Source organism: Solenopsis invicta, chromosome 4 (genome assembly GCF_016802725.1).
Source record: "Solenopsis invicta isolate M01_SB chromosome 4, UNIL_Sinv_3.0, whole genome shotgun sequence".
Classification (NCBI taxonomy): Eukaryota; Metazoa; Arthropoda; class Insecta; order Hymenoptera; family Formicidae; genus Solenopsis; species Solenopsis invicta.
The window spans coordinates 25,385,258-25,411,685 of record NC_052667.1 but is presented as its reverse complement, the minus strand read 5'-3'; the positions used below and the strand labels follow the sequence as shown (position 1 = coordinate 25,411,685).

Below are 26,428 nucleotides of genomic sequence, written 5' to 3'. Positions count from 1 at the left end.
CAATAGGTTTAACAAAAATTTAAAAAAACGTTATCTTCCGCATCTCGTCCTTTATTGTTATTTTAAAAAAGTCATCATTCGATAAAAGAATTAAAGTTTTCTGTACAATAAATATAATTTGTTTTTCGTAGGATTGCAGAAGATCATGGACGCTTCAGTATCTCTGAAGGAACTAAATAAAGTCTTGGCTGTGCAAACAATCAAAGTAAATGATCAAACGAGAAGCTGCGAACAGTTGCTTGCGTCCATCGGCGAGAGCACGGATGTCGCAATGCAAAAGAAGCACCTGAGCGAAGAGAAAAGGAAGGAAATTGCAGACAAGAAGAAAATAATTGCCAAAGAGGAAGCTGAAGCTAAGCAGGCTTTGGCGGAGGCCCAACCGGCCCTCGACGCGGCCAAACTCGCATTGAGCGAACTCGAAAAAGCGGACATCACTGAGATAAGGTTTTGGATTTATTGCTGCTTTTCTCTATGTACATTTGATTTATAAAATTTATCTGCCGCAATTTCTAGAAGATCGCCAATAGAGAAAAATCGCTAATATTGATATACCATTTTGTTTTTTGGATTGTACTTTTTACACAAAAATTAAAAATTAAAAATTTTGAAAATATAAGTATAAATTAGAAGGTGTTTTTTATCAGATGATGTAGCAGTTTTTGTATTAATTCGAATGTCACAGTAATTAAAGTTTTTCGCAAGATAAGCAGAAATTAGCGTCCGAATTTTAAAGCCGGCATAGTACACAGTAATACTACATTTTCCTTTTCTTTCTTTTGTTCTTGTTCAGTTTTCGAGAGATAAAACTATTCTCGATTTTTTTTTAATTCTAAGCAGCTATCCAATATCTAATTTAAAAATATAAAGAAAGACGTTTAGCAGAAGACATTAGACTTCAAATTTACTGATGAATCAATAATGGTAAATCAGATCCTTCGCCACTCCGCCCGAACCAGTGCAGGTTGTTTCGGAATGCGTCGCGATACTCCGGAACGTCAGAGACGTGTCGTGGAAAGGTGCGAAAGGTATGATGAGCGATCCTTATTTCTTGAGGCACTTGCAGGACATGGACTGCGATCAGATCACTCTGCGGCAACAGCAAGCGGTACGGGCACATATGAAGAAGACGGACAAGCTAGATCAGATGCAAGTCATCAGCAAAGCAGGCTACGGCTTATATAAATTTGTGCTTGCCGTTCTGGATTATTGCGCTGTTCACAGAGAGGTATTCATGGAGCTTTGTAAACTTTGATCGATAACTTTTTTTTTTTTAACAACAGAAATATTGACTTTCCTCTTGCCTTTAAAATTTGGAAGAGAATTTTCTGTAGATTTTTAACTGCTAAACACGAATCTGGGTGTAAAATGTCTCACGTTGGGATTTTAAGAAATCTGTCACGAATGTTATAAAATAATCATAATTTGGACATTTTTTAATAATTAATGGAAAATAAAAGTAACCGTCTGTAACGAGATAAGGAAAGATTGTAGACAAGTAAAAAATTTTAAAAAATTATTTGAAAAAATGTGAGAAAAACTTTTACCGCATTTATTATAAGTTTCTATGTTAATTTATTTTCGATCGGTTGCTTCAGGTGAAGCCGAAGATCGACAGAGTTCATGCTCTCGAAGCGGAGTCCGAAAAAGCCAAGCTCGCGTTAGAAAAGGAGGAGCGGGAATTAAAGCGATTGGAGGATACAATCCAGGAGTTGAACGCGAAATACAAGGTCGCGATGACCGAGCGACAGAGTCTTCAGGACGAAACAAACTTGCTGCAACGACGTCTTTTGGCCGCCGATAAGCTAATCTCTGGATTGTCCTCGGAAAATGAACGATGGCGGAAGGATTTGGAGAGTCTTCATGACAATATGGAGAAGATCGTGGGAAATTGCTTGCTCGGGGCGTCTTTTCTGGCCTACAGTGGACCGTTCTCCTACGAGTTCAGGAATGAAATGTACAGCGACTGGCAAAGGAATATCTTAGAGAAGGAGTTACCCTTATCAATGCCTTTCAAGCTCGAAACGCAATTGAGCGACGACGTTGAAATTAGCAGGTGAATGAAACTGTATCTCACTATAAAATAGATTTATATTCATAAACCTCCACACAATATTATTGAATAATTAAATATTAAAAATTACAATAATAAATAAAATCAATTAAAAATATTATATTAAATATACAAATATTATATGTAAATTATAATTAAATACTATAACTTTTTTCTGTTTATACTCCGGGAAAAAATTTTTCATAATTGTATATAATGATATATGATTATATAGCAAATATGTCCATATATAGTATATTAATATATATTTATATTTATATATACAGGGTGATTCAGAACGACCCATGTGTCCCTGTAAAGACGTGTTCTTGAATAAATTCTGAGACGATTTTTCCTGTACGAAAATTTTGTCCGACGCTTACTTTTTGAATAATAAAAGGATAAAGTTAGCGAATCACGGGCCGTGTACACATGGTAGACAAAGGCGCCGCAACTCACCGTCCAACGCGGGCGCTTACTCGTGTCGGACGGTGAGTTGCGGCACCTTTGTCTACCATGTGTACACGGCCCGTGATTCGCTAACTTTATCCTTTTATTATTCAAAAAGTAAGCGTCGGACAAAATTTTCGTACAGGAAAAATCGTCTCAGAATTTATTCAAGAACACGTCTTTACAGAGACACATGGGTCGTTCTGAATCACCCTGTATATACATTTATATATAGACATATTTTATATATAATTTTATATAAATAATTTTTTTCTGAGAACATTAATTAAAATTAAAATTTTAAAACAGCATTTAGCTTCTAAAACTTAACAGCGAAAGAAGAAGAGAATAATGCTATGCAAAGACAGTTTTAACATTTATACATTGATAAAACTACTGTACCTTTTCTCATAAATACATATATTCAAATAATCTATGATAAAAATTGCGTCTTTAATATAAATATGTTAAAACACAACTTGCAGATGGAATTCGGAAGGTCTTCCGCCGGATGAACTATCCGTGCAAAATGGCATACTAACCATAAAAGCATCTAGATTTCCGCTTTGCATTGATCCGCAGCAACAAGCGTTGAATTGGATTAAGAAGAGGGAGAAGAAGAACCTGAAGGTCCTCTCCTTTACGGATGCAGATTTCTTGAAGCAAGTCGAGTTGGCTATTACATATGGTCTGCCTGTGGTTGTCGAAGATGCCGACGAGGTTGATCCCATCTTGAATAACGTCTTATCGCGAAATATCCAGAGTAAGCCGTAAAATTCAAATAAATTCTTCGATACATTATAATTGCAAAACTTGCGAAAACTTAGAAATTATTCTCATCGATCTGTCTATTGTTAGCTGCTGCGGGACGAACTTTCGTCATTCTCGGCGACAAGGAGGTAGATTACGATCCGCAATTCCGGATATATTTGACAACGAAAATGACCAATCCGATGCTGGATCCTGCCTTGTATGCCAAGGCGGTCGTTATCAATTACATGGTCACCACAGCAGTGAGTTAATTTTTAACCGCAGTTACAACTGTAATACAATTGTAACTATCCAAGTCGCAATGATATTATCATTATTATTATTTTATAGTATTGTGTTTCGAGAAAACGGTCACTTTTCTTCAGTTTAAAAATCTATCAACATTTTGCGTTTAAGTTTTGCACGATAAATTCTCGCAAGACGCGTCTCTTCAGGGTTTGGAGAACCAACTTCTGTCGGTGGTGGTGAGAACTGAGAGACCGGATATCGAGGAGCAGCGCGAAACGCTGATCATGGATACTAGCGAGAACAAGAATCTGCTGCAGCAACTGGAGGACAGTCTTCTGCGCGAGATTGCCGCGGACCAGCGCAACATGGTGGACAACATCGAGCTGATCGAGACCTTGGAGAATATCAAATCAAGCGCCAAGGAAGTGATGAGCAAACTGTCACTCGCGGAAATCACTTCGGCCGACATAAACAAGCTACGCGAAAACTATCGTCCGGTGGCGGAGCGGGGCGCAATTCTGTTCTCGGTTTTGGTCGATATGGCCACCATAAACGACATGTATCAGTACTCCCTGAACAGCTACGTCGAGGTGTTCATTCACTCGCTGAAGAGATCGTTACCGGATCCGGTGATCGCCAAACGACTGAGGAACGTTATTCCAACGTTGACGAAGAACGTTTACAATTATGGCTGTACTGGTATCTTCGCGCGCCACAAGCTGCTCTTTTCCCTGCAAACCTGCGTGAAGATACAGCAGAGCTTGGGCAATGTGAACCAAAAACAGTTGGATTTCTTTGTCAAGGGCAGCGTGGCCCTCGAGAAATCGCTCAAATCGAATCCTACCAGATGGTTGCCGGAGTCGGGTTGGGAGGACATTCTCAAGCTGGCGAGCGATTTCCCGGAAAAGTTCGAACAACTTCCGGAAGAGCTACGAGATTGCGAGGACGAATGGAAAAAGGTAAATTCCAAAATTGCAAACGGCAACTATTTCAAGAATAATGTACAAATTTAATTTGTTTTACGAATACTTCTTAAATTCTTCGCGCGTTTTGCTTAAAATAAGAAAATAAGTTAGTTTACAAAAAGACTTGCTTTAATTAAATTGAACTGAGACAAGGTGTTTCTTAGAATTTTTTGAATACTAAAAACGACATAATCAGCTTATTTTCATCATAAGATTTCTGAAATTAATATTTAATATGCAAAAATGGTTTTATTTGTTGTTTAAAGTCTTGCAAAGAAAATTATTTATCTTAAAATTGTAAACACCAAAAATAAAAAAATTGCGTTTTTTTTATTTCAATGTTTTATTTTTTAGTCACGTTATGACGAATTTATAGTCACATGTATTTATATTACAATTTGTATATTACAGTTTGTGGCTATTGTATACATACAGTTTATTATGATATGTGTACCGATAGCCACAAATTTCCAGTAAATAATTTTTTATATAACATATAATCATATGTAGTTATATACAATTATATATTAAATATACATATACATATACATATACATATGTTAAAATATATATAATAGTCCATATACATATATTAAAATATATATAATAATATACAATTATGTATAGCTATTTATAATTATATATAACTATATGTAATTATATATGAAAAATGTTTTACTAGGCTGTAAATTAAAATATATATAACTTTATCATAATAAAAAAATTTGCTATCTTATAATTAACAAATCTGTAAGTATGTAAACTCTTCATATAACTAAAAAGTAAAATGTCGAAATAAAAAAAATCTTTACGAAAGGATTTTAATAAAAAAAGTTTTTTTTGCACATTAAACTTTAATTACTTTGAAAACAATGTATTGGTAAAATTTAATTTGCGGTATCGTTTCTAGCATTTAAAAAACTATAACAAACATTTTTTTAAATTTTGGACTGTTAACTAGTGCAATCCTCAATTTTTGAGTCATGCTATTCTATAAGAAACGAGGATCTTAAAGAATGTAAGATAATTAAATAAATATTTATATACCCGTAATTAATATTGGTAATCAATTAACTAATTATTTATTTCAGTGGTACGATTCGGACACACCAGAGTCCGGAGACTTTCCGTGCGATTATAGCACGCGATTGACATCATTCGAGAAGCTAATGTTGATACGCTGTTTCCGCGTGGATCGCGTCTATCGCGGCATAATTGGTTACATCACTGAAATCATGGGCGAGCAATACATCACGCCGCCTCATGTAAGCTTCGACATGATTTTCGAAGAAAGTATGCCTACCATGCCTGTCGTCTTCATTCTAAGCCCGGGTTCAGATCCCACTTCGGAGCTGATGAAGTTGGCCGATCGGTACGGCTGCGGTGGAGGGAAGTTTAGATATCTTTCGCTCGGTCAGAGCCAAGACAAGGTGAGATAAAAAGATGTACAAGACATAAACAAATTCTTGTTTTGAGAATATCTTTATTTTTGAAAGGTTAAATACGGAAATAAGATTATATAGCGTTAAATAAACATACGAGTAACTTGCTTACATGAAGAACTTTTGTATAGTTTCATTAAGAAAAATATATTTTTACTATTTAATAATAATTTTCGCAGAGAACAAAAAATATTGTACTGGAAATGACAATATCATAAGAAATTGGAATTTTTTAATAATGTTATTATCAAAACGATACTGTGCTTTTTAGATAATTAAATATTATAACATTGAAATAAAATATATTTTGCAAAAATTTACAATTATTAAATATTTGAAAAAAAACACGAATTAAATTATATTAAATTATATATTATCATATTTTATATATAAACAAAAGAATACAATTTTTTCAAAATTTAATTAAGAAACAAGAAATTATATTCTTTCTTATATATGAAAAAGTAATTGTTAAATAGAATATATTAGTTTTAATTTGATATTTATGTATAATACTCTTTCTTCTTCTGTATATACAGAAAAAGAAAAGAATATTTTTGTTTTAAAAATATCTTTATTTTTGAAATGTGAAATATAAAAATAAGATTATATGTGTAGCATCAAACATCTGAAGAATCTTGTATTTTATCACCAAAAATAAATTTTTTTCATTTAATTATTTTCATTGAGTTTAAAGAAAAAATTTTGGTTAAAAGTAGCAACTTTTAATACTATTATTGTTATTATTATTAAAATAATCATATTGTGCGCACTTTAGATAACTATTATAACATTGTAATAAAAATGTAATATTTTGCTGACTTATAATTTCCAAATCTTTTAAAAAAGATTAAATTATATAAGTAAGATTATTGTTGTTTTTTAATAAAATTAACAATGCAGGGTATCATTGCTGATATAACTTCTTGCTTATATGAAACAATGATTGTTAAACAAAATATATTAAATTTAATTTTATATTGAGTTTTTACTACTTTTCGCTGTGTATGCACAGTCAGATTTATACCATTTACATTTGCCATGGCGGATAATTTGAACGTGACAATAAATAATTTAACAAATCTTGGAGTGGCCACTTTTAACCTTCAGCATTTTGAAAAAATTAGATTTGGTTTCTTTTTAAAAATTAATATTTAACAGATGGCAATGGAATTACTGGAGACGGCGATGAAGCGAGGTCAGTGGTTGATGCTCCAGAATTGCCATTTGCTACTACCTTTCGCGAAGAAGTTGGAAAAGATCGTGGAGAACATCGAGAAGCCTCATCCTGACTTTCGCTTGTGGCTCACCACGGAGCCCACCCCTAATTTTCCAATCGGGATACTCCAGCAATCTCTGAAAGGTACGAACAACAAAAAGGATGTACGCTTATATATTTCGTATTTTTGAAATTCATTTATTTGCAGTGGTGACGGAACCGCCGAGTGGATTGAAGCTAAACCTGCAAAACACGTACTTCAACATGCGACCGAAGCTCTTGGAAAGCTGCTCTCATCCTCTTTACAAGCACTTAATTTACGTTCTCGCGTTTTATCACACGGTTATCCAGGCAAGCGGATATTTAATATGCGTGATCGCACATTTGAGAGATACTTGGAGCAACTTTAATAAAGTGCTCTTAACGTCCTAGGAGAGAAGAAAGTACGACAAGATCGGATGGAACGTAACGTACGACTTTAACGAGTTCGATTTTAATGTGTGCGTTACTATCTTGGATACTTATTTGACCAAGGCACTGGCAACGAAGGACTCTAAAGTACCATGGAACAGCCTTAAGTATTTAATTGGCGAAGTATGTTTGAACACTACCATCTTAAACCTTTTTTTTACGAGTGTAGGATCTTATGTTTATGTAGCTTCATAATAATTTACATTTGATTTTTTTTAAATATAATTAAAATACCTTGTCTTCTTACATATCCTTATAATAATTTATATTATTAATTTTCTCTGATTTTTTGCTCATTATTTTGAATTTCTTTTTAAGAAGTAAATTTTGAATATTTTATGCTCGCAAATAACCAGGTGATGTACGGCGGAAGAATAATAGACGGCTACGATCGTCGCGTTTCTTACACCTACATAGATGAGTATTTCGGGGATTTTCTCTTTGACGAATTCCAACCGTTTCACTTTTACAAAAACGACATCGTTGACTACGTGATACCACCAGAAGGAAATCGCGACGAGTACTTGCGATTTATCGAGGAGCTTCCGCTGGTGAACGGTCCGGAGGTGTTCGGGCTGCATCCAAACGCCGAGATCGGATACTTCACTCAGGCAGTTAAGGGAATGTGGAGACATCTAATAGAACTTCAGCCGCAAACCGCAAGTACATATTTTTTTGCCTTATTAGCATAATGTCTATAATGTCGATTGCAACAATTGTAATAATGAGGCAAAAGTATGGCGCAATTTTGAAATGTCACACCTAGATTTGCAAATTTTTTGTGGAAAAATGGAAAGAGATAAAAATGTCGTGTTTATTTCATTGTAAAGGTTATACTTTTCTCTAGTTGCTATATATATATATAATTAAAAAATAATACAAAAACCGCGTTAATCGAGTTTTTTTAAATCACTTTTTTTTTTTTTTAATTATGTTTACGCTGACCATTGCTCTTCCCAGAAACGTACATATCAGAAAACAAAGTAACACAAATTTTATAAAGACAGAACATAAATCTATTGTTCGAATCTATTGTCAATAAAAATTAAATAACATTTAATTCGAAAAATTCTTTCTGTTTTTCCACAAAAAATTCATGAAGTTAAGTCTTGTTTAGGTATGCAAGTCTCTTAAATTGAAAATTTCAAGAGGACACATTGAAAATAAATTTATTTAAATATTAAATAGTTTTAAGAAATTTTTGTTATTATCACTAAAGAAAAATTTTCTTAAATAAAATTCGTATCCTAATTATTTTGAAATTACATCGTATTGAGTTGTATTTGAAATCACATTCTTAATTTTATAATTAATAAATTTATTGCATTTTATCGATAAATTATGACGTATTATAAAATAACATGTTGAATTTTTTAGTCGTGAGTGTCGCCGGTATCAGCAAAGACAAATTTATCGACAACGTAGCGAAGGAAATTCTAACCAAAATACCCGCGCCATACGATATTAGTAAGGTGAAGAAAAATTTCGGCGTGTCCGTGACACCGACTGCGATCGTTCTATTTCAGGAATTGGAGAGGTTCAACAAATTGATAGAAACAATTACGAGGACGTTGAACCAATTGAGAAAGGTTGATAAACCTTTGAAGTTTGCACTTTCAATGATCGTAGATTTAATTGCTTCAATTAGTTAATAATTATTTAATTAATTACTCACAGATTCTACACGTTTATTATTTTTATTAATTATTTATATTAAAAATCTTATTTTATAACACTTACTTTATACAATTATTTTATTCCGGATTTATACAGAATGATTATTAATAACTGTTTCCATTAATGACTATTACCATAGGAGCGTGATTTACCGACGGATACGTATTGCTAATATATTATTATATTAGAAATTACAAATGCGTGCTTCTATGGTAAAAAGAGGGAACAGTCATTAATAATCTCCCTGTATATTAAAGGAAGAGATTAGTTCCAAACTTCTCATAATATATTTGAAATTTTTTTTACATTTTGTATGGCAATATTATTTATAAATTGTTCTAATTTATAGATCCTTTTCTGTAATTCTCTTGGACTCATCATCAATTAAAACTTGTCTAATATCTGAAATAAAATTTATAGGCCATTGCTGGCGAAATCGGAATGGACGTAGTGCTGGAGAACATTTCCGCGGCACTTTATAACGGTATCTTGCCCAAAGAATGGGCCAGACTAGCGCCAGACACGCGAAAGAATCTTGCCGGCTGGATGGACCACTTTCAAAACAGGATAAACCAATACACAAATTGGGTACGATTAAGCGAAACGTCATGAATCTTCATGATTCCGCGATTCCATATTGACTTCGTCGATATTAACGAAGTTCTCTTTCTACTAGTCCGGCGCGAATGAACCTGTGGTGCTCTGGTTGTCCGGATTACACGTCCCGGAAACTTATCTGGCGGCTTTGGTGCAAATAGCTTGCCGCAAGAATAATTGGCCTCTTGATCGTTCCGTCATTTACACGACGGTGTCCAAGTTCTCCAAGCCCGACGACGTGGAAGAGAGACCAGATCAGGTGAATTCCGACGACAATTGCTTCATGTCTCGCGATGTTTTATTAGGACTGTAACCGTATTGCATTTGTACTCTGAAATCCGTACTTTAAACAGGGTTGTTACGTGTATGGATTATATTTGGAGGGAGCTAGATGGGATATGGAGAAGCATTGTTTAAAACGATCATATCCGAAAGTTCTGATGGAAAAACTTCCAATACTCACCATCGTACCTACTGAAGTTCATAAACTCAAGCTACAGGTATCGAATTATCTATAATTTATATCCATTTCCACAATTATACAGGAATATTATTATCATATTAAAAAAAAAATATTTTCGTTTTAAGAGTATCTTCACTTTTTAGATGTAAACATTGAAATGAGATTAAATAGATACAATTTAATGATAATAAGAAAGCCTTCTTCGGTCGCAGTTAGATCTTAGTGCCTATATTTATTCGTGTGATTTTATATACTTCTTCGAATTCAATCAGAATGTGCGCCGAATTGTTTTTTCGGTCGTAACACAGCATATCGAATAAGAATTAGTAATATCACGATTTTTATTAAATTAATTTAATATAATAATTAATGTTGATTGGAATCTATATACCCATTCCCCCCTGATACAATTTAATTATTTCAAAAAATTTTATAAAGCTTTATTAAGAAAAATATATTCTCAATATTCAACAACAATTTTCACAAGTTAAAAGAAAAAAATATCAAATTTTAAGTAACAATATCTTCAAATCAAGAATTGGAATTTTTATTACTATTATTATTAAAATAATCACATTGTGTTTTTTTTAGAACCATTATAACATTGAAATAAGAATATAATATTTTTAAAAGTAAAATTACAAATTCTTATAAGAATAAAAAAAATTTACAGTCTTGCTTATACGTGAAACAATGATAGAATACAATGGTTTTAATTTGATATTGATACCTTTTTCTCCGCAGAGAATATTTCAATCTACTATAATTCATTTTAAATCTAAAGATTAAAGTGATCATTCATATTAAATAATTTGCAATTCTTGTTAAGAGCTTGCAGCTCATAAAATAAACAACTATTTTCGTGCTTGTTACAGAATACGTTTAAAACTCCTGTGTATACTACTTCGAACCGACGAAACGTCCTCGGTGAGGGGTTAGTCTTTGAGGCAAATTTGGTGACTCCGAAACACATTTCCCATTGGGTGCTTCAGGGTGTTTGTCTAGTGTTAAATACAGATTAAAAGTTTTCGAAATTAACAAGAAAATTCGAAAAATTTGAAAACTCTGTATTTTTAAAAATATTTCATTAATATTTGTATTAATATATCTAGTACATCCATATCAGTCAATTATTGTAACATAGAGATAAATAACCATTAAACTACGTTTCTTAACTGTCATAATTTTTCAAATTATTAATTTTCATCATGCAGAAATAAAATAAAAAAAAAGTAGGTCCATGGAAGTGACAAAGAATGTCGGATTTGTCGCGTGTTACGTATAACATTTGTTCTGAATTCATTTATGCTATAAATAAATATAACAAATAAAGTAAGTTCATAATTGTTGAGTAAGAGCTTTGAACGAGCGATACGCTCCCACCCCTAGAGATGGCAGCTGCGGTGGCTCGTGTGAGTCGAGCGCCTCTCACGTCTGTGCACAAGCTACGTGTATGTGTGCGATCGGCATTCGGACGAACGTCTTGAGCGAGTCAAGAGCTTTTATATTAAGGCTCCTGACTCCTCAGCCGAGAACTCCGCGTTGACGGTAGCGACATTTCGTCGCGGACAAAATTAGAACTAATACACGTGAAACGTGACAGAATGACGATGAAATGTTATCGTGCATGTCATTTTGTTATTATGTGTTTCATTGTAAAAACATGACTTGTCTCGTATTTACCAAATTCGTAAAAATGGACCGCGAGTAAAGTTTCTTTGAATTTTATACATAAAAGTACATTTTTCACTCCTTTTAATAGCTATCCGTGTGTTTTCCTGTCTGAATAGACGTCACTTTACGTGCTTTTTACGACTATTTATTGACTGCTAGGCGAAAAAAGGATAGTCGTGACCGATATTTAGAAGTGTTTTAAAGCCATCTGATTAGTCTGTTTTATCCAAATTGGCATTATTTAGAAATGGCACGTCGGACAAAATTACGTGTCATTTCACGCAATTTCTCGCTTCTGACGTCACGACTTCAATATGGCCGCGGCTAGTACTAAGGAGCCTTAAAACCGCGAATAAAGAGTTGTATCTGTACAGAACATTTGTGTCTTTAGTGTCTCTGCGTACCAAACAGTGTCCCCGGCATCCCCAATATTCCATAAATAATTTATCGGAATTTTCACAACATATTATTAAATTGTATACAACAATATTAATAAAAAACCTTAATAAGATTTGAATAGTTGCAATAAAAAATCATATAAATACGTGCCATTGTTTTATTACAATAGTTTTATAATCTTTTTTAGAGAGAGAGAGAGAGAGAGAGAGAGAATGTGAGACAATGTGAAAATAAAGAAAGTTAATGATAGAGAAAAGAATGAAAAGATTTTGAAACGATGGTAGGATGAAAGTGAAAGAAGAGAAAGGAAATAGGAATGAAAGCAGGCCGTAACCGCTAACTTATGCCGGAATCTATAAAAAATTGACTAATTATAATCAATTTATAGAAGAATAATCGACTATGACTGGTCAATTTCTTACAGAACCTAACCTAACCTAACCTAACCTAACCAATCTTAAGAGACATGATCGTCATAAAATTGGGTCATTCACCTGAGTTCATGGGAAACTTTTTGGTGGCAAACGACCGCCGAGCTTGAACACACTCCCCTCTCTTGATATAACCCTAATTCTCTTGCCTGGAATTCAATTTTACTCAGGGTCGGCTCATAGGCTATTGTTTAGAAATGACAAGGATGAGTAACATTTTATTTTAGAACAATTTCTAAAAAATTGCAGTTCTTACGCAAATAAAACATTGTTCATCGATTATATTAGATTCGAGTTGGGGTTTCGTGATCTTTGTTTTTTTTCTTTTTTTTTTAGTTGATTTGTGTGCTCTTCAGATATTCTTGCACCAACGCGCTTTGAGTGCAAAAATTAATTAAACATTTAAAATAAAATCGTCATTAGATTCGAGATACCGATAAAGTATTTTTCAAGGCAACTAAAGGCAAATTTTTGTAACTATCGAGTGGGAATACGGTACGATAATTGAAGAATGACGACATTATCGATTGTTCTAATTTCATGGAGAATAATAAACACGATCTTGACGGTGATTAAAAAATTATTTAAGAAATACTTGGAGCAATTAGCGTTTAAAGTGCTTTATTATATATTGAAGTAAAGCTTAATCGCGAAATGGATTATAATTCTATTATAAACGATGAATTAGTTATTAAAAAAAAACATAAAGTTTTATTATAATAAATAAGTATTTTGTCTATTAGTATATAATTGGTAAATAAAAGCATGACAAAAGTATTAATCGTATAAAATAAAATCTAATAATAACTGTCTCAAAACTTACCTAATAATCCGATTCGCCTCAGTCTACTCTATATATAATTTTTTAATGATAACATACTATTGTACACGCGAATATTTAGTGTCAACTTATCTTTATCAGTATTATTTTATTTTGTTATATTTAATTAAGTCAATCCTCCTTAATTTTATTCTAAGGGTGGTACAAATTGTTTATCAATTAAAAATGTTTAATATTATTTAATATATAAATAATATATAATAATAAAATATAAACGGTATTATATTATATATTATACATTAGCAAAAATCTGAAGAGATAAAAATGTAAAAACCCTTATATTAATATGGATATTCAAATTGTGTATTAAAAAACGATGTATGATATGGAAGCATCAATTATCACATTAGAATTATCTTATTAGAAATGTATAAATAATTGAAGCACTAATTGCAATAATAAATAACAAATTATTTTAATATTTAAATATTAATATAATAAATTTTAAACAAATAATGTTTTGTACGCTTTTTTTAAGTTATGCATTTTGATAATATTCTAAATCTGTAACCTTTTCCCCGAGCGCGCGCGCGCGCGTGTGTGTGTGTGTGTGTGTGTATACTATAATGGGAATAATTTCTTGTAGCTATATTTGTAATGTTACAATTTAGATCGAATTTCATTCCACCACGATGGACGTTCCAAGTTCTCTTTATTTTTGAACATCCACTCCTTCATGTGTTTGTACACCTGTGAAAGCATTTTCAATTTATATATTAGAAAACACAAGTATTACATATTAATATTTAAATATAAAATACTTATTAATATATACCTCGCCATCCGACATTCCTAATGGAGAATTAAGGACAAAGTCTGGTGGTGCCAGTACGTCAACTAAAGCAACTACATTGTCGACTAAGTCTCTGCACAGAATTATAATTCCTTCCCGCAAGAGACCATCTATGTTACTGCTAGAGGAGGCATAACCACCGCCATATAAATCTCCCAATCTTTTCTCCAACGTTGCCGCACCAAATAAAGAACATAATTTTGTTAGTACTTCTCTCTCGTTTGTTTGCCACTTTGGATCTTGTACAGTTCTAATGAAGTATAGCATTACTGCATGCTGTGGCAAAAGAAGAAATTAATTGTACATATTAATTTCTATTTTAGGATAATGTTATAGAATATACATGCAAACTGACACAAGGCCTATTTATTGCACAAAAAATGCACGTATCTTTTTGTTGATAATTTAGAATGTAAAGTTTTCACTTGAGCTCGATACGATTTGGTTAAAATATAATGTGTCGTTTCTTCTCTACTATATATGAAGTGTTACATATACATATAGAAACATATATTTTATTTACCTCTGCATATACCAGAGACAATGTTCGCGCTAGAAACGTTTGGATATGATTTCTTACATCAAAATCAGACATTCCGCTTGATTTAAGTTCCATCATACGTCGATATGTCTTTTTCAAATAATAACAAACCAGCCATTGAAAAACTAAGAGCAAATCTAGAATTAAGAAAGTAACATATTACAATATACCTTAAAGTTTATTTGAATTATTAACTTGTAGTAATATATTTTAGTGCAATAAAAAATTTGTATTATACTTTCAGGCTTCAGTACATCTTCCACTGTAGTTTGACTAAATTTGGTGTTAAGTATTTCTTTCGCGTTCATAAGAAAGTCGGCGGAATTAAGCGGAGACGAGACAGATTGTTTTTTAATCATATTATCCCATTGATTTAACAACCAATTACTTGCTTGTTGAATAAGTACATTGTTTTCGCCCTCATACGTACATGTTGCATCGTTTTCATCTCTGATATCACCCAAACGTGACACTAACAATAAAATGGTAATAGTTCATCATAAAAATGTATATATACACTGAGAAAACAATTATTTAATTATAAAACTTTTTTCTTAATTATAGTAAATTGTTTCATTAAAATAAAAAAATGATTTTTTGTTGAAAAATTTATTTAAATCTAAATCAGATTTACTAAATCACGATAAAATATTTGTTGAAATCTAGTAAATAAATTTTTAAAATATTAAATCCAGATTTTTTAATTTTAAAAATAACGTTTTAGTAAATATTTGTTTAAATTTAGTTTTTCAAAGTTATAAAATTAATAAATAATTTATTCACAAAAAATAAATATTTTTTAACAACAATATGTTACTTTTGAGAGAACGTAAACTTGAATGAAGATAATATGTCCGATAAAAAGGTTTGAATTTTGCCAATGCGTTTTTAAAAATTGTAAAATAATGCGTAATTGTAATTAATGAAATAAAAATCTTATATGCGAAACAGTGAATACAAATTAAGTTATAAGAAATAATAAAATCTGTTAAAAAATTAAAAAAACATTTTGAATCTTTAATTAGATTCAAGTAAATATTTTGTTACTTTTATAAATGTTTACTAAGATTTAAATTTAAAATTTTTTACATTGCAAAATTGTTTATTCAAATCTAATATACATATATTAACTGTATTAAAGAAACTATTTCTTATAATAAATAAATCATATTTTAATAGAAAAATTATTTTTTTAAATTAATTGGAAAATTACTAATTTATAAAAAACAAAATTTATATTTTAATAAATATTTACTGTATTGTATAAAATAAATTTGATAATTAGTGAATGACTTACTAAAAAAGAGAATTGTTTTCTTTAAATTAGTAAATATAATACCTTATTTTTGAAAAATGCGTTCAAAATACTATACAAACACGTGGTTTACTAAAGTTGAGGGAAATTTTTTTTTAGTAAATATTTTGTTCAGTGTAATATACATGTATGTTAATAGTTCATTATAAAAATGTATACATAATATACATACAGTTAATAAATAGCGTGAAAATAGACTTTACAGATATCCTATGTAATTGTAATTTTGTACTTACTTTTTAAGTACCCATGCCCACCACAAGATTCTCTGCAATCCTGAATCGCGTCACGAGCAATCCACGAACACAATGGCTTCGTTGCACAAGATAACGCGTGTATCTCCTTTCCTGTATCAGCAATCAAATCTCCATTTTTATCCTTAAGGCGTAAAATCGTATACCTCATTATAAAATCGTATACCTTTTGGTACATTGTCATTGCAAATATTTTTACTGCGTAAGTTTCGGCTAAACGAGGAATGATTCGCCATTGCTAGAACATATGTATTTTCAATTGTTGCTATTTTTTCAAGTAAAAATTTTGACACTACACGTACTTGCATTTGATATTCTATAACCGGCAATTCCTTATCCTCGATAAGGCCAAATTGTCTTCTAACTGCGCAGTAACGTATGGCAATCGTTATTGCAATGATCATATATTGCGCACATACCAAAGTAATGTTTACACGGCTTCCTGAAAGTGTATCCAAAGACGAGCCTGCGCCAGCATAAATATGACATTAATGGAATGAATTACAAAATACAGCATGTCATATTAATGCTGATTCTCACTATGTCTTTTTCGTTCATCCTTTATAGCGGGAACATACTCTCCATTTTCGCTGACATCCGCGTTGCGATTTAACAGGCAGCTACGTGATACAGAGTAATTATTGAATATTAGAAATCCATTGTCTATTCCATTAAGGCCTATCTTTTCACCCATATCACCAATGGTTACACCAGGGAAAGGTAGATGAGTTTTCAGATCGCGAATTGGCACGACGAAAACATGCAGGCCATGACTTATTCCATCTGGTGTGATTAACTGGGCAAATAGGATGGCGTGCGTTGCGCATTTTCCTAAAAGTTACGTTGCATTAGAAAATATAAAAAGCATTTAATTCATCAAGTATCATTATCTTATTGTTAGTCATCAATTCATTGTCAAGTAAAAGACCTTTAGCTCACCTAAATTACCCGCCCAACATTTTGCAGCCTCAAAATCAGGTGTATGAAAGATAAAACTTTTCGTTGCTACGTCATATGTCGCTCTAGTTCGCATGCCCTTCGCATTGGTTCCATGAGAAATTTCTGTCAGCGCAAAACAGCCGTGATACTACAGGCAATAAGAATATCAATAAATGTTACGTATCTTACAATAACGCATCACTGTGTCATGTTTATGCATACATTTCCATTGCAAAATTCTGCTATAAGAGGTTGATGTTGGTCGGTACCCAGTGAAAATATACAAGATGGTACCATTATTAATGAAATGCCCCCTTTCGCCCCTATCGATCCATCGTATTGAAAAATATAAAGATAACACTCACCAGCTGACAATGGCTAAACAGATTGTATAAAAATTAAGTATAAAAGTTCCAATATTGTTTCAATACTTATATTAAAACTAAAAATTGATTTCTTTTCAACTACTGTGAATTATTGTAATTTGTTAATTAAATAAATTATTATAATCACATCTATGTCATTCTCACGAAGTGCATTCATCTGTCTGTTACAACGCCTTCGCATTTCGTCCAAACTCGTTAGGTCCGTTAGTCTTTGAAACGCTGGGTGGTTCTCGATAAATTCCCATAAGTTTTTCTAGTTATCCAATACATAATTTAACACATAAATATATTGCTCAATATTCTTGAACTGTAGATTATTTAATTTAAAAAACTTTCATAGTTAAAATCCTCATAACTAGTTTAAAAAAAAATTAATAAAATTGTTAAAATAAATAAAAAGATTAAATTGCCCTTATTCAGTTCAAGTTACATATCTATAAATCAACTTATATATATCTGTAAATCAAAGCGCATGTTAATAACAAAACAGAAGTAATGCAATTCACTATTTTCGATACCTGATACAGCACGCGATCTTTTCCCTCTAAAGTCAACTTGAATGACTTCCAGTCGAACGTTGCTCGTTCCCTGTACGCATCCAGCGGTCCCTTTGGCAAATCCTTTATTAAGTCATTAACAGTGGACATCGCGAAACTAGAATTTTCACAACGTGTCGTGAAAAACTGGCGATTACAGCAAATCTTATTATTGATGTTAAGAACGAGAATGCACGATTATTCAGCAATTTACGCATGATAAAGACCACCGTTTTGATCGTCGCTCGTTAATAATTTAGTATGCATCATGACTATCCTGATTTGTTGTTCGTGACCAGTCACAAGTGAATGATGATTTTCATACTATTTAAGACGCTTGTAAAAAATAAATTTTATCTGATATGAAATTTTTACGATGAAATGACATAAATAGCTAGATTACAGTGTCAAGTAAAAAAATGCATTATTCAACACCTATGAAGATATTATAGTCAATTCAATCATATTATAATATATTATTGTTACACACACACAGAAAGAAATTATTATTAAATCAACAATTCATTGTTTCATATATAAGCAAGAATATAAAATCTTCTTGAAAGAATTTATAATCTTAAACAGACATAATTTTGCTTACATAAAGAAAATTCTTTTCTTTGTGTAAGCAAATTATGTCTGTTTAAGATTCTAAATTCTACCAGGCAAATTTTATATTCTTGCTTATATATGAAACAATGAATTGTTAATTTGATAATATTTTTTTTCTGTGCACTTATAATAGAATTGTTTGTGTTGCTTCAATTCTCCAAAAGATTTGTATTAAAAATGAGATATACACTGTTCAAAATGTCATAAAATTCAATGTCGTATTTTCAGCTAAAAAATAACCGAAAAAAAAAATAGTCGAAAAAACTTCCAGTCGCACCTCGCACTTGCGCTAGCGATGAAGTGTTACGTCAATCCTATAGATATTTCAAAATTTTGATTCCTCACAATTTCGTACTACAATACGCGCACCAAGGTATGTTTGTCGTACTTCTTGCAATTCAACGTGATTTGACACAAGATAATCAGAGGATTGAATTGGAAGGAATGGGAAGGAAGAGAATTAAGTGCGGACGCGCCTATATCGAGAAACCGATCGCAGCAGACTAGTCATCGTGCGAACTCATTGTTAGAGTCTTTCGTTTTCGACTCTCATCGTGCACGGTTAAAGCGCGGTGTCATTCTACACTTTGCACTTGATCCGCGACACATACATATATTTCCCACTATCATTATTACCGATGGGAACGCTTACCTGTTGCATTTAGCAAAGGGCGTAAAACGTAACAATCTTCGTCACGTTTTATAGAGTGACAATTGTTGAAAAATCAAAATGTTACACTAATTAATTATATAATAAAATTATACAGAATACTTTGCCAATAAATTTTCATGAACATGTAAATTGAATATGCTCGCGGCCATACAGTTATCTTTGTACAGTCATCAAAAAATGCTCGTACATCTAAAATGTTCGAAAAGCTAATTTCCAATACAGTATATAATTTTATTGTGATTAGATTCTTGAAGAATACTTTAATAGATAAAATACAAATAATCCTAATATGTCCGGAAAATTAACAACAAATTAAACTAACACTACTAGTATCAGTATTTGTTATTCGCAACAGTACCAAAAATTAATACTGATTCTTAATAATGTAACAGTAATTACACTGTATTAAAAATTGATAACAAATTTCAATATTGTAATAGTTCTGTATCTAGTGTAAATTACTATATTATAATATAAAAAATCATTATTTGTTTGCTAAATTATAATAATATATAAGTATTGTAATTTATTCATTACGTATATTTATCTATGTATAGTTAATATTAAAATATTATTTGTAATAAGGATTATTGATACCAGAAATTCCAATCAAGCACTATACATCTATGCTACAAAAATATTAAATATACAAGTATTAATCATAAAAATCTGAATTTTATTAAAAACAGCACGGTACATAAAAATTTGTTTTTTTAAAATAAAATTAAAGAATAAATTTACAATTGTTATAACTGTTATAATTGTTATATTGTTACAACTATTTTTATAATTGTTATTACTGTACTATTGTTATAAAAAATTTTTATAACGGTTATAATTACTTAATTACTTGTTATTACTTTATACTTGTTTTTAATGTATAATTTTCATCATTTCTGTCGTTTGAAGTAACATTGTAAATGAAAATCGGTACTGATACTCTTCTGCCTTCCTTCGATCATTAATTCATTTTTATCTTTTTTCAAATCCAACTACACAATAATAATATTTGTATACAAAGGAGCATTTTAATAACAATACTGTAATAAATGTTAAACGTAATTGCTATCTAAATATAAAGTACGACACAAAGTATCAATTTTTTATAATGATGATTTTTACAATCATAAATAAGAACGTTTAATAAAACTTATCTGATACTTAACAATCATGAAATCATTCAAGGGGAAAAAAAAATCTTTAGACGCAGGAAACAAAACCAATACAATAATAAATTTCTAATAATTATTTTGGTAATATATTAATATTACATTATTAACTTTTCTCTCTGATATAACTATCAACGCGATCTCTGCGATAACAGCAGTAACAAACCTCAAAAGGAAGCTCAAAAATAAATAAATAAATAAACGCACAATCGACTTTTCGCAAGAAGGTAAAGGTCAAGATTCGAGTGTTTTTTTTTAATTTATTGATTTTCTGCAATAATAAAAAGTAAATTAACAATTATAAAAATTAATTTTTATCAATAATTCTATACATATGTTTGAAAACCATAACTGCAAATTATAATAAATTATAATAAAGTAAATATCAACATTTTATGATATTATTTAATAAATATTATCAAATCGGAGCATATAAAATAATTACAATATTTACAATTATATAAGAACAGTGGAATATTCCGGGAGTGGTGGAATATCATATAATATAATTATAACGTTGAATACTAAGAACAACCGTTAACAGTCGAGTCTTATCAGCTATCGTTATGAAAACAGATAATATTCGCGACAAAATCAAAACGAAAAAATATTTATTTGTGATTTTCACGAATTAAATACTTTGTGTAATAAATAAACAGTAATAATGAACATATCTGTAAATACATACATTTATATTTAGTTATTATATTTTTATAAATGGCTATAGTAATGGAAGAAACGATTAACTCACATGGAGTTTGTTACATAAGAAACTGCAGATGAATTTATGAAGCATAAATAAAATATAAATGAATTCATTTGCATGTGCAAATCACATTGGATATTAATTCAAAAACAATCAAAAATTGATATATTAACATAAAACTAGAAAAGTTGCGCAACAACACGTAACGATATCTCTAGCTGTCGATAAGAAGCATACAACACTCCAGTATGCTGTGTCAATGCCGGTTCAAGCTTTCAACCGACAGTACGTACTATATAGCACATTCACACCCATACACATCCTATACATTTAGTTTGCACTTGTATATATCTGTATATATACGGATCGAAGATTCCAATATACTTCAGTTTGACTTGTAACGACGAAGAAGTCAATACAAGAAGACCAATCTCCGTGTTAACTTTTTATTGTAATTACGAGTGAACGAAACATGGAAACTGAAACACCCAGAACGCCGATACAGAATTTTTATGCCGGACAGTCGATCTTCATTACAGGTATTGCTATATAAGAAACAATAAAATTAATAAAATAAAATAGTTTAAAATTAATTAAATAATTAAGTAAAAATTAATAAAATAAAATGTTAATTTTTAAGTAACATTAAATTACAAAAAATGCTTTTTTAATTATTTTGAACTACTTAAATAGCAATGCATTCTTTGCACAAAAAGAGAAATACCTTTGTGAAGTTAGCCCCTCTTTTTCAAAATTTAAAAAAAATAAGCACAATTCCGCCGCATAAGTGATAACATTGCAAAGTATAATTAAAAACTACTAGACCGCTTTCGCTGTCATCATTGCAAGGAGTGCTTTACTTTTTTTTTAGTGCTTTTACATAAATAATTACATATTGTCTAGATAATAAAATAATTAACAACTAAATAAAAAATAATTGCAAGATGGTTTTACATGCGTCATATTTGATTATAGCTGTTTTCAGTAATTGTCTACTATTATTGTTACTATTATTTACTATTAGTATATCCGACGTTCATTAGTACCTTTTAATCATTTATTTTATTATTAATATTTGTTTTATTATATATAAAATTATATATAATTAAATAACTAACTGTACATATTTATATATAATATATAACTTTTTTTATATAAATTACATTTGATTATATATGAAAAATTTTTTACGAAAAAAATGATTATTTCCCCATCAGTCTGCAGCGATATACTAATAATTAAATATCTTTTTTTATTTATTTTTGTTCTCATTAAATGAATTATGTGTATATTATAAACTTTTTGCCGGGTTTATAATTAATTGCAATAAATTAATATTAGAGTGATCATACGTATAAAACATATATATATATATAAAATTTAGTGTTGGAAAGTAACTCGTTACTTGCAACGCTGTTTTTGTTACTTTTCTATGGTAACGAGCGTTACTTTTTTATGTCGGTAACGGTAACGGTAAGATCGTTACATATTTACAGTAACGGTAACGAATTTAGTTGTTACTTTTATCGTTACTTTAGTGTTTTATTATTATGATTATGAATCGCAATTGTAATAAAATTCAGTAAAAGAATCATGTTTTTAAGTGTACATGGAATGTTTTTTTTATCACGCAATAAATAGGTTTTTTTTTCATTATTCCATATTGAAGGACTTCACACGATTTGAATAAAAAAAGACATCGGTAAATATTTTTTTTATTTTTAATATGTTCAATTAATGAGTAGAAAATAGGCTAATGAGAGTCAGCGCGGGTCAAAGAGCGCAATCATAAGTATAGATATTGAATCATTTATTCAATTCAAAATTACAAAGCAAACGTTTGAAATTGAAATCTAATGATTTTTCTAATTTTTTTATATTAATATAATACCTTATTTACTTTTTACTATTTTTATACAATACAATTTTTATAAAAATTTAGATTATTTAAAGAAGCAGGAATCGCATCATTATTAAAATGACGGTCGAAAAGCAGTGATTTTTGCAAAATAATAACTTTTTGTTGCAAAAAACGCGGCTTTTTAACTTTTTTTTTAGGATAAACTTGAATTTTTATATAACATATCCGACGTTCAGTTGGAAATAACACATGTTTTATATTTATATCCCAAAATTTTTTTTAATCGATCTGAACGTTTGTTTGTTCGTAATCAGGGCAACAAACAACATTGTGGAAGATTTTTTTGTTTATTTGACGATAAAGATATCATACACGCATGGTGAGAATAAGCGATTAAACTTATGTAGCTACATTCACGAAAAACAAGATAAGCGAGCCATTATCAATCGGTCACAGTGGTTCTTAATGCCGAATATTAAATTTTAAATCTTACAATCTTCAACTTATTCAAACTGCGCGGCGTATATTTGTCAGACTTGAAACATAGTGAAGACGGAATATGTAATATTAATATTTTAGAATCTTCTCCAAGGAGGTGGCTCTAATATATGCTTCGTTTTACACAAAAACATTATTAATAAAAGTTAAGAAGTTAATAATATTGATGAAAGTTAAGTAAATTTGAATTTGTCAATAAATTTGAATTTAAAATTTAATAATTTTTTTAATTTTTTATATTAATACCTTATTAATATATATATTGTTGAACAAATTTTGATTTAATTTTGAGATTTAAAATATGACGAGGTTTAAAATCTAAAAATACAATGTTTAATTTAAATTTCTATAAAAATTGTATTGTATAAAAATAATAAAAAGTAAATAAGGTATTAATATAAAGAATTAGAAAAACAATTACAGAAGTTTAATGTATATAAGAAAAGCTATGTTTTATTTCTCTAAACTATGATTAGATCATAGTTTAGAGAATTTAATGTTTTCATACTTATTATTATTTATAATATTGATTATTAAATAACATAATGTTTATTTTTTTCAAATTTTAAGGAAGGGGGGCTAACTTCATAGAGGTAGTGAGTTTCTCTCTCCTTTCTCGTAGAGCGTTTGTCGCATTTTCACGTGACATTGTTAACGTCGTTTTTCTTACTTTAGGGATGAATGCCCAACGATTGATCGCTGCGGACGTTTTCGTCCAATGGCGTTTTGCAGGACTTTTTACCTGAGCATAGAGTTTTCGAATTTCTTACACTTGCGATATAAAATGTTGAAATAGATATGTTTCTAAAATCTATCACAAAATTTATTGCAATAAATTTTCAAATTAATATTTTTAAAAAGGGGTAGGGTATCCAAAAAACTTTAAAAAATATCAAAAATTTGTTTTGCTTTAAAATATAGTTTGAAATCTTAGAATTAATGAACATATTAGGTGCGCAGAAAAGTTCTGAACCTTTTGTTGCAAGATTCAATTTTTATTATAAAACAAACAAAGAAATATTAATCAACAAAATATTCCCCGTTTTTTTGCATATAATTAAATACATACCTAGCATCATTATTTTTATACTATTACTATTGTATTTATTGTTACTATTATATTACATTAATAATTGTATGAATTTGATTTTTTGAACTTTCAAAGTTTCGAATATCGATGTTTTTACCAGCCATAAATCTGCACCTAAACCGGTTTTGAAACGTTGACCCTATGAAATGGAGGATAGATCCGGAAGGAAAGCCGGGAGAAAGAAATTCTTTTCACACATTCTACAGCACATTTAGCCATTATATTCATAGACAAATGTATGTATGTAATATGGTTTCCTGTGCCACTACTACATCGCAATTGTCTCGTTCAAATACACGCGACATTCTACACACAACGCATTGACACATGAAGAAGAAAAAGAAAGGGGTAAAACATTCCTCTCTGACTTTGACACTTATAAATAACTTTGTACAAAAATCAATGATAATATACTACAATTAACCTTAAAATCCTAAAATACAATAAATTTGATGATAAATCAGTCAATAGTCAAAGGAACAACAAATTATTTTACTAGTCATTTTTGATATTTTCTTAAAATCGGAACTCTTATCTCCGGTCTCCCCTACGATAACTTTGTTTCATAAAAATCTCTTTTCGTTGCTTTGCATCGACCATCGAAGAGGTCTGCTTCATTCGTTCTGGATGCCTTCCGAGAAATCGGATCGCGCCGTATAGTTAAAAGTATAATATATTATCCCTTCTACCACGAGTTAGAAGCCACTTGTGTGGGAAGGTAGTGCAGCCAATCACCGATCAAACTTGCGTCTGTCCTCCAACCTGACGAGCATCTACTGAATTCAACAATTTTACCTATACTCAAAAGAAATACAGCCACGGAGGTGTACAAGTCTGTCGTAGTGTTCTTTTACGTTTCTATTGTGTTAACCTTTTGTGTTAATCTCTCAGGGTTGGATAACTTTACTTGTATTTTAGGTAAGAAATACGTTAAACACACACACAATTTTAAAACTACGTTTATAAATGATTTAATTTTGTTTACTCAATTATTTTTTTTAAAAAGATCTCCGCAGCATTGTTTTGTAGTATAGTGCTATTTCTAATTTTGAACACAAATATTCACTGAACAAAGTAACATCTTTTTAACATTTAAAAAAATATTTTTTGCAACGCGAATGTGGTTAAAAATATTGAAATTAATAAGATAGACCATCTTTCTTTTTACATTAAAAAAAATATTTATTTTAATAGTGTTAAAAATGTTGTCTTACTATTAAATAAAATAAAAATAAGTATAAACGCAAAATCATTTAAAATTTGCGTTAAGAGTAATTTAAGTTAAATTAAAAGATAATTTTGAAGAGTATTATATATGTATATAAAATTAGAACGTAAAATTTTAAACGTTAGCTTGTTCTAAATAATCAAACAATC

At 30.4% G+C, this 26,428-nt stretch overlaps 3 protein-coding genes across 3 annotated transcripts in view; 2 read left to right on the top strand and 1 right to left on the bottom strand.

Annotated features, from left to right (window-relative positions):
* The window catches only part of LOC105200159 (dynein heavy chain 10, axonemal), a 32,350-nt gene extending 20,512 nt beyond the window's left edge, over window positions 1–11,838 (top strand). Inside the window, 16 exon segments of the mRNA XM_039448290.1 lie at window positions 132–444; window positions 931–1,225; window positions 1,596–2,053; window positions 2,986–3,263; window positions 3,359–3,513; window positions 3,706–4,458; window positions 5,556–5,894; window positions 7,068–7,269; window positions 7,334–7,476; window positions 7,558–7,719; window positions 7,953–8,259; window positions 8,974–9,185; window positions 9,694–9,861; window positions 9,950–10,129; window positions 10,224–10,370; window positions 11,209–11,838. Of these exon segments, the coding sequence (XP_039304224.1) occupies window positions 132–444; window positions 931–1,225; window positions 1,596–2,053; window positions 2,986–3,263; window positions 3,359–3,513; window positions 3,706–4,458; window positions 5,556–5,894; window positions 7,068–7,269; window positions 7,334–7,476; window positions 7,558–7,719; window positions 7,953–8,259; window positions 8,974–9,185; window positions 9,694–9,861; window positions 9,950–10,129; window positions 10,224–10,370; window positions 11,209–11,355 (4,259 nt within the window). The 3' untranslated portion in view covers window positions 11,356–11,838.
* A 2,230-nt stretch (window positions 11,839–14,068) lies between these two features.
* LOC105200135 (peroxisomal acyl-coenzyme A oxidase 3) lies at window positions 14,069–19,584 on the bottom strand. The gene is made up of 12 exons (XM_011167545.3): window positions 19,332–19,584; window positions 18,425–18,560; window positions 18,034–18,159; window positions 17,743–17,898; window positions 17,521–17,668; window positions 17,122–17,412; window positions 16,884–17,047; window positions 16,564–16,819; window positions 15,251–15,484; window positions 14,995–15,149; window positions 14,454–14,747; window positions 14,069–14,368 (listed from the first exon to the last, which is right to left on the bottom strand). The coding sequence occupies exons 2-12, from the start codon at window positions 18,551–18,553 to the stop codon at window positions 14,279–14,281; spliced, it is 2,043 nt and encodes a 680-aa protein (XP_011165847.1). The 5' UTR covers window positions 18,554–18,560; window positions 19,332–19,584; the 3' UTR covers window positions 14,069–14,278.
* Window positions 19,585–21,890: 2,306 nt separating this feature from the next.
* The window catches only part of LOC113002670 (short-chain dehydrogenase/reductase family 16C member 6), a 30,362-nt gene continuing 25,824 nt past the window's right edge, over window positions 21,891–26,428 (top strand). The window contains 1 exon segment of the mRNA XM_039448183.1: window positions 21,891–22,141. The gene's annotated coding sequence lies outside the window, so the exon portion shown is untranslated.

Excerpts from the sequence above, each read along its gene's own strand:
- LOC105200135 (XM_011167545.3), bottom strand. The coding sequence starts at position 18,553 with ATGTCCACTGTTAATGACTTAATAAAGGATTTGCCAAAGGGACCGCTG. Across the intron at positions 14,748-14,994 it reads TGTCTCTGGTATATGCAGAG|CATGCAGTAATGCTATACTT; the intron begins GTAAATAAAATA and ends CTTTTGCCACAG. Across the intron at positions 14,369-14,453 it reads TAGGAATGTCGGATGGCGAG|GTGTACAAACACATGAAGGA; the intron begins GTATATATTAAT and ends ATGCTTTCACAG.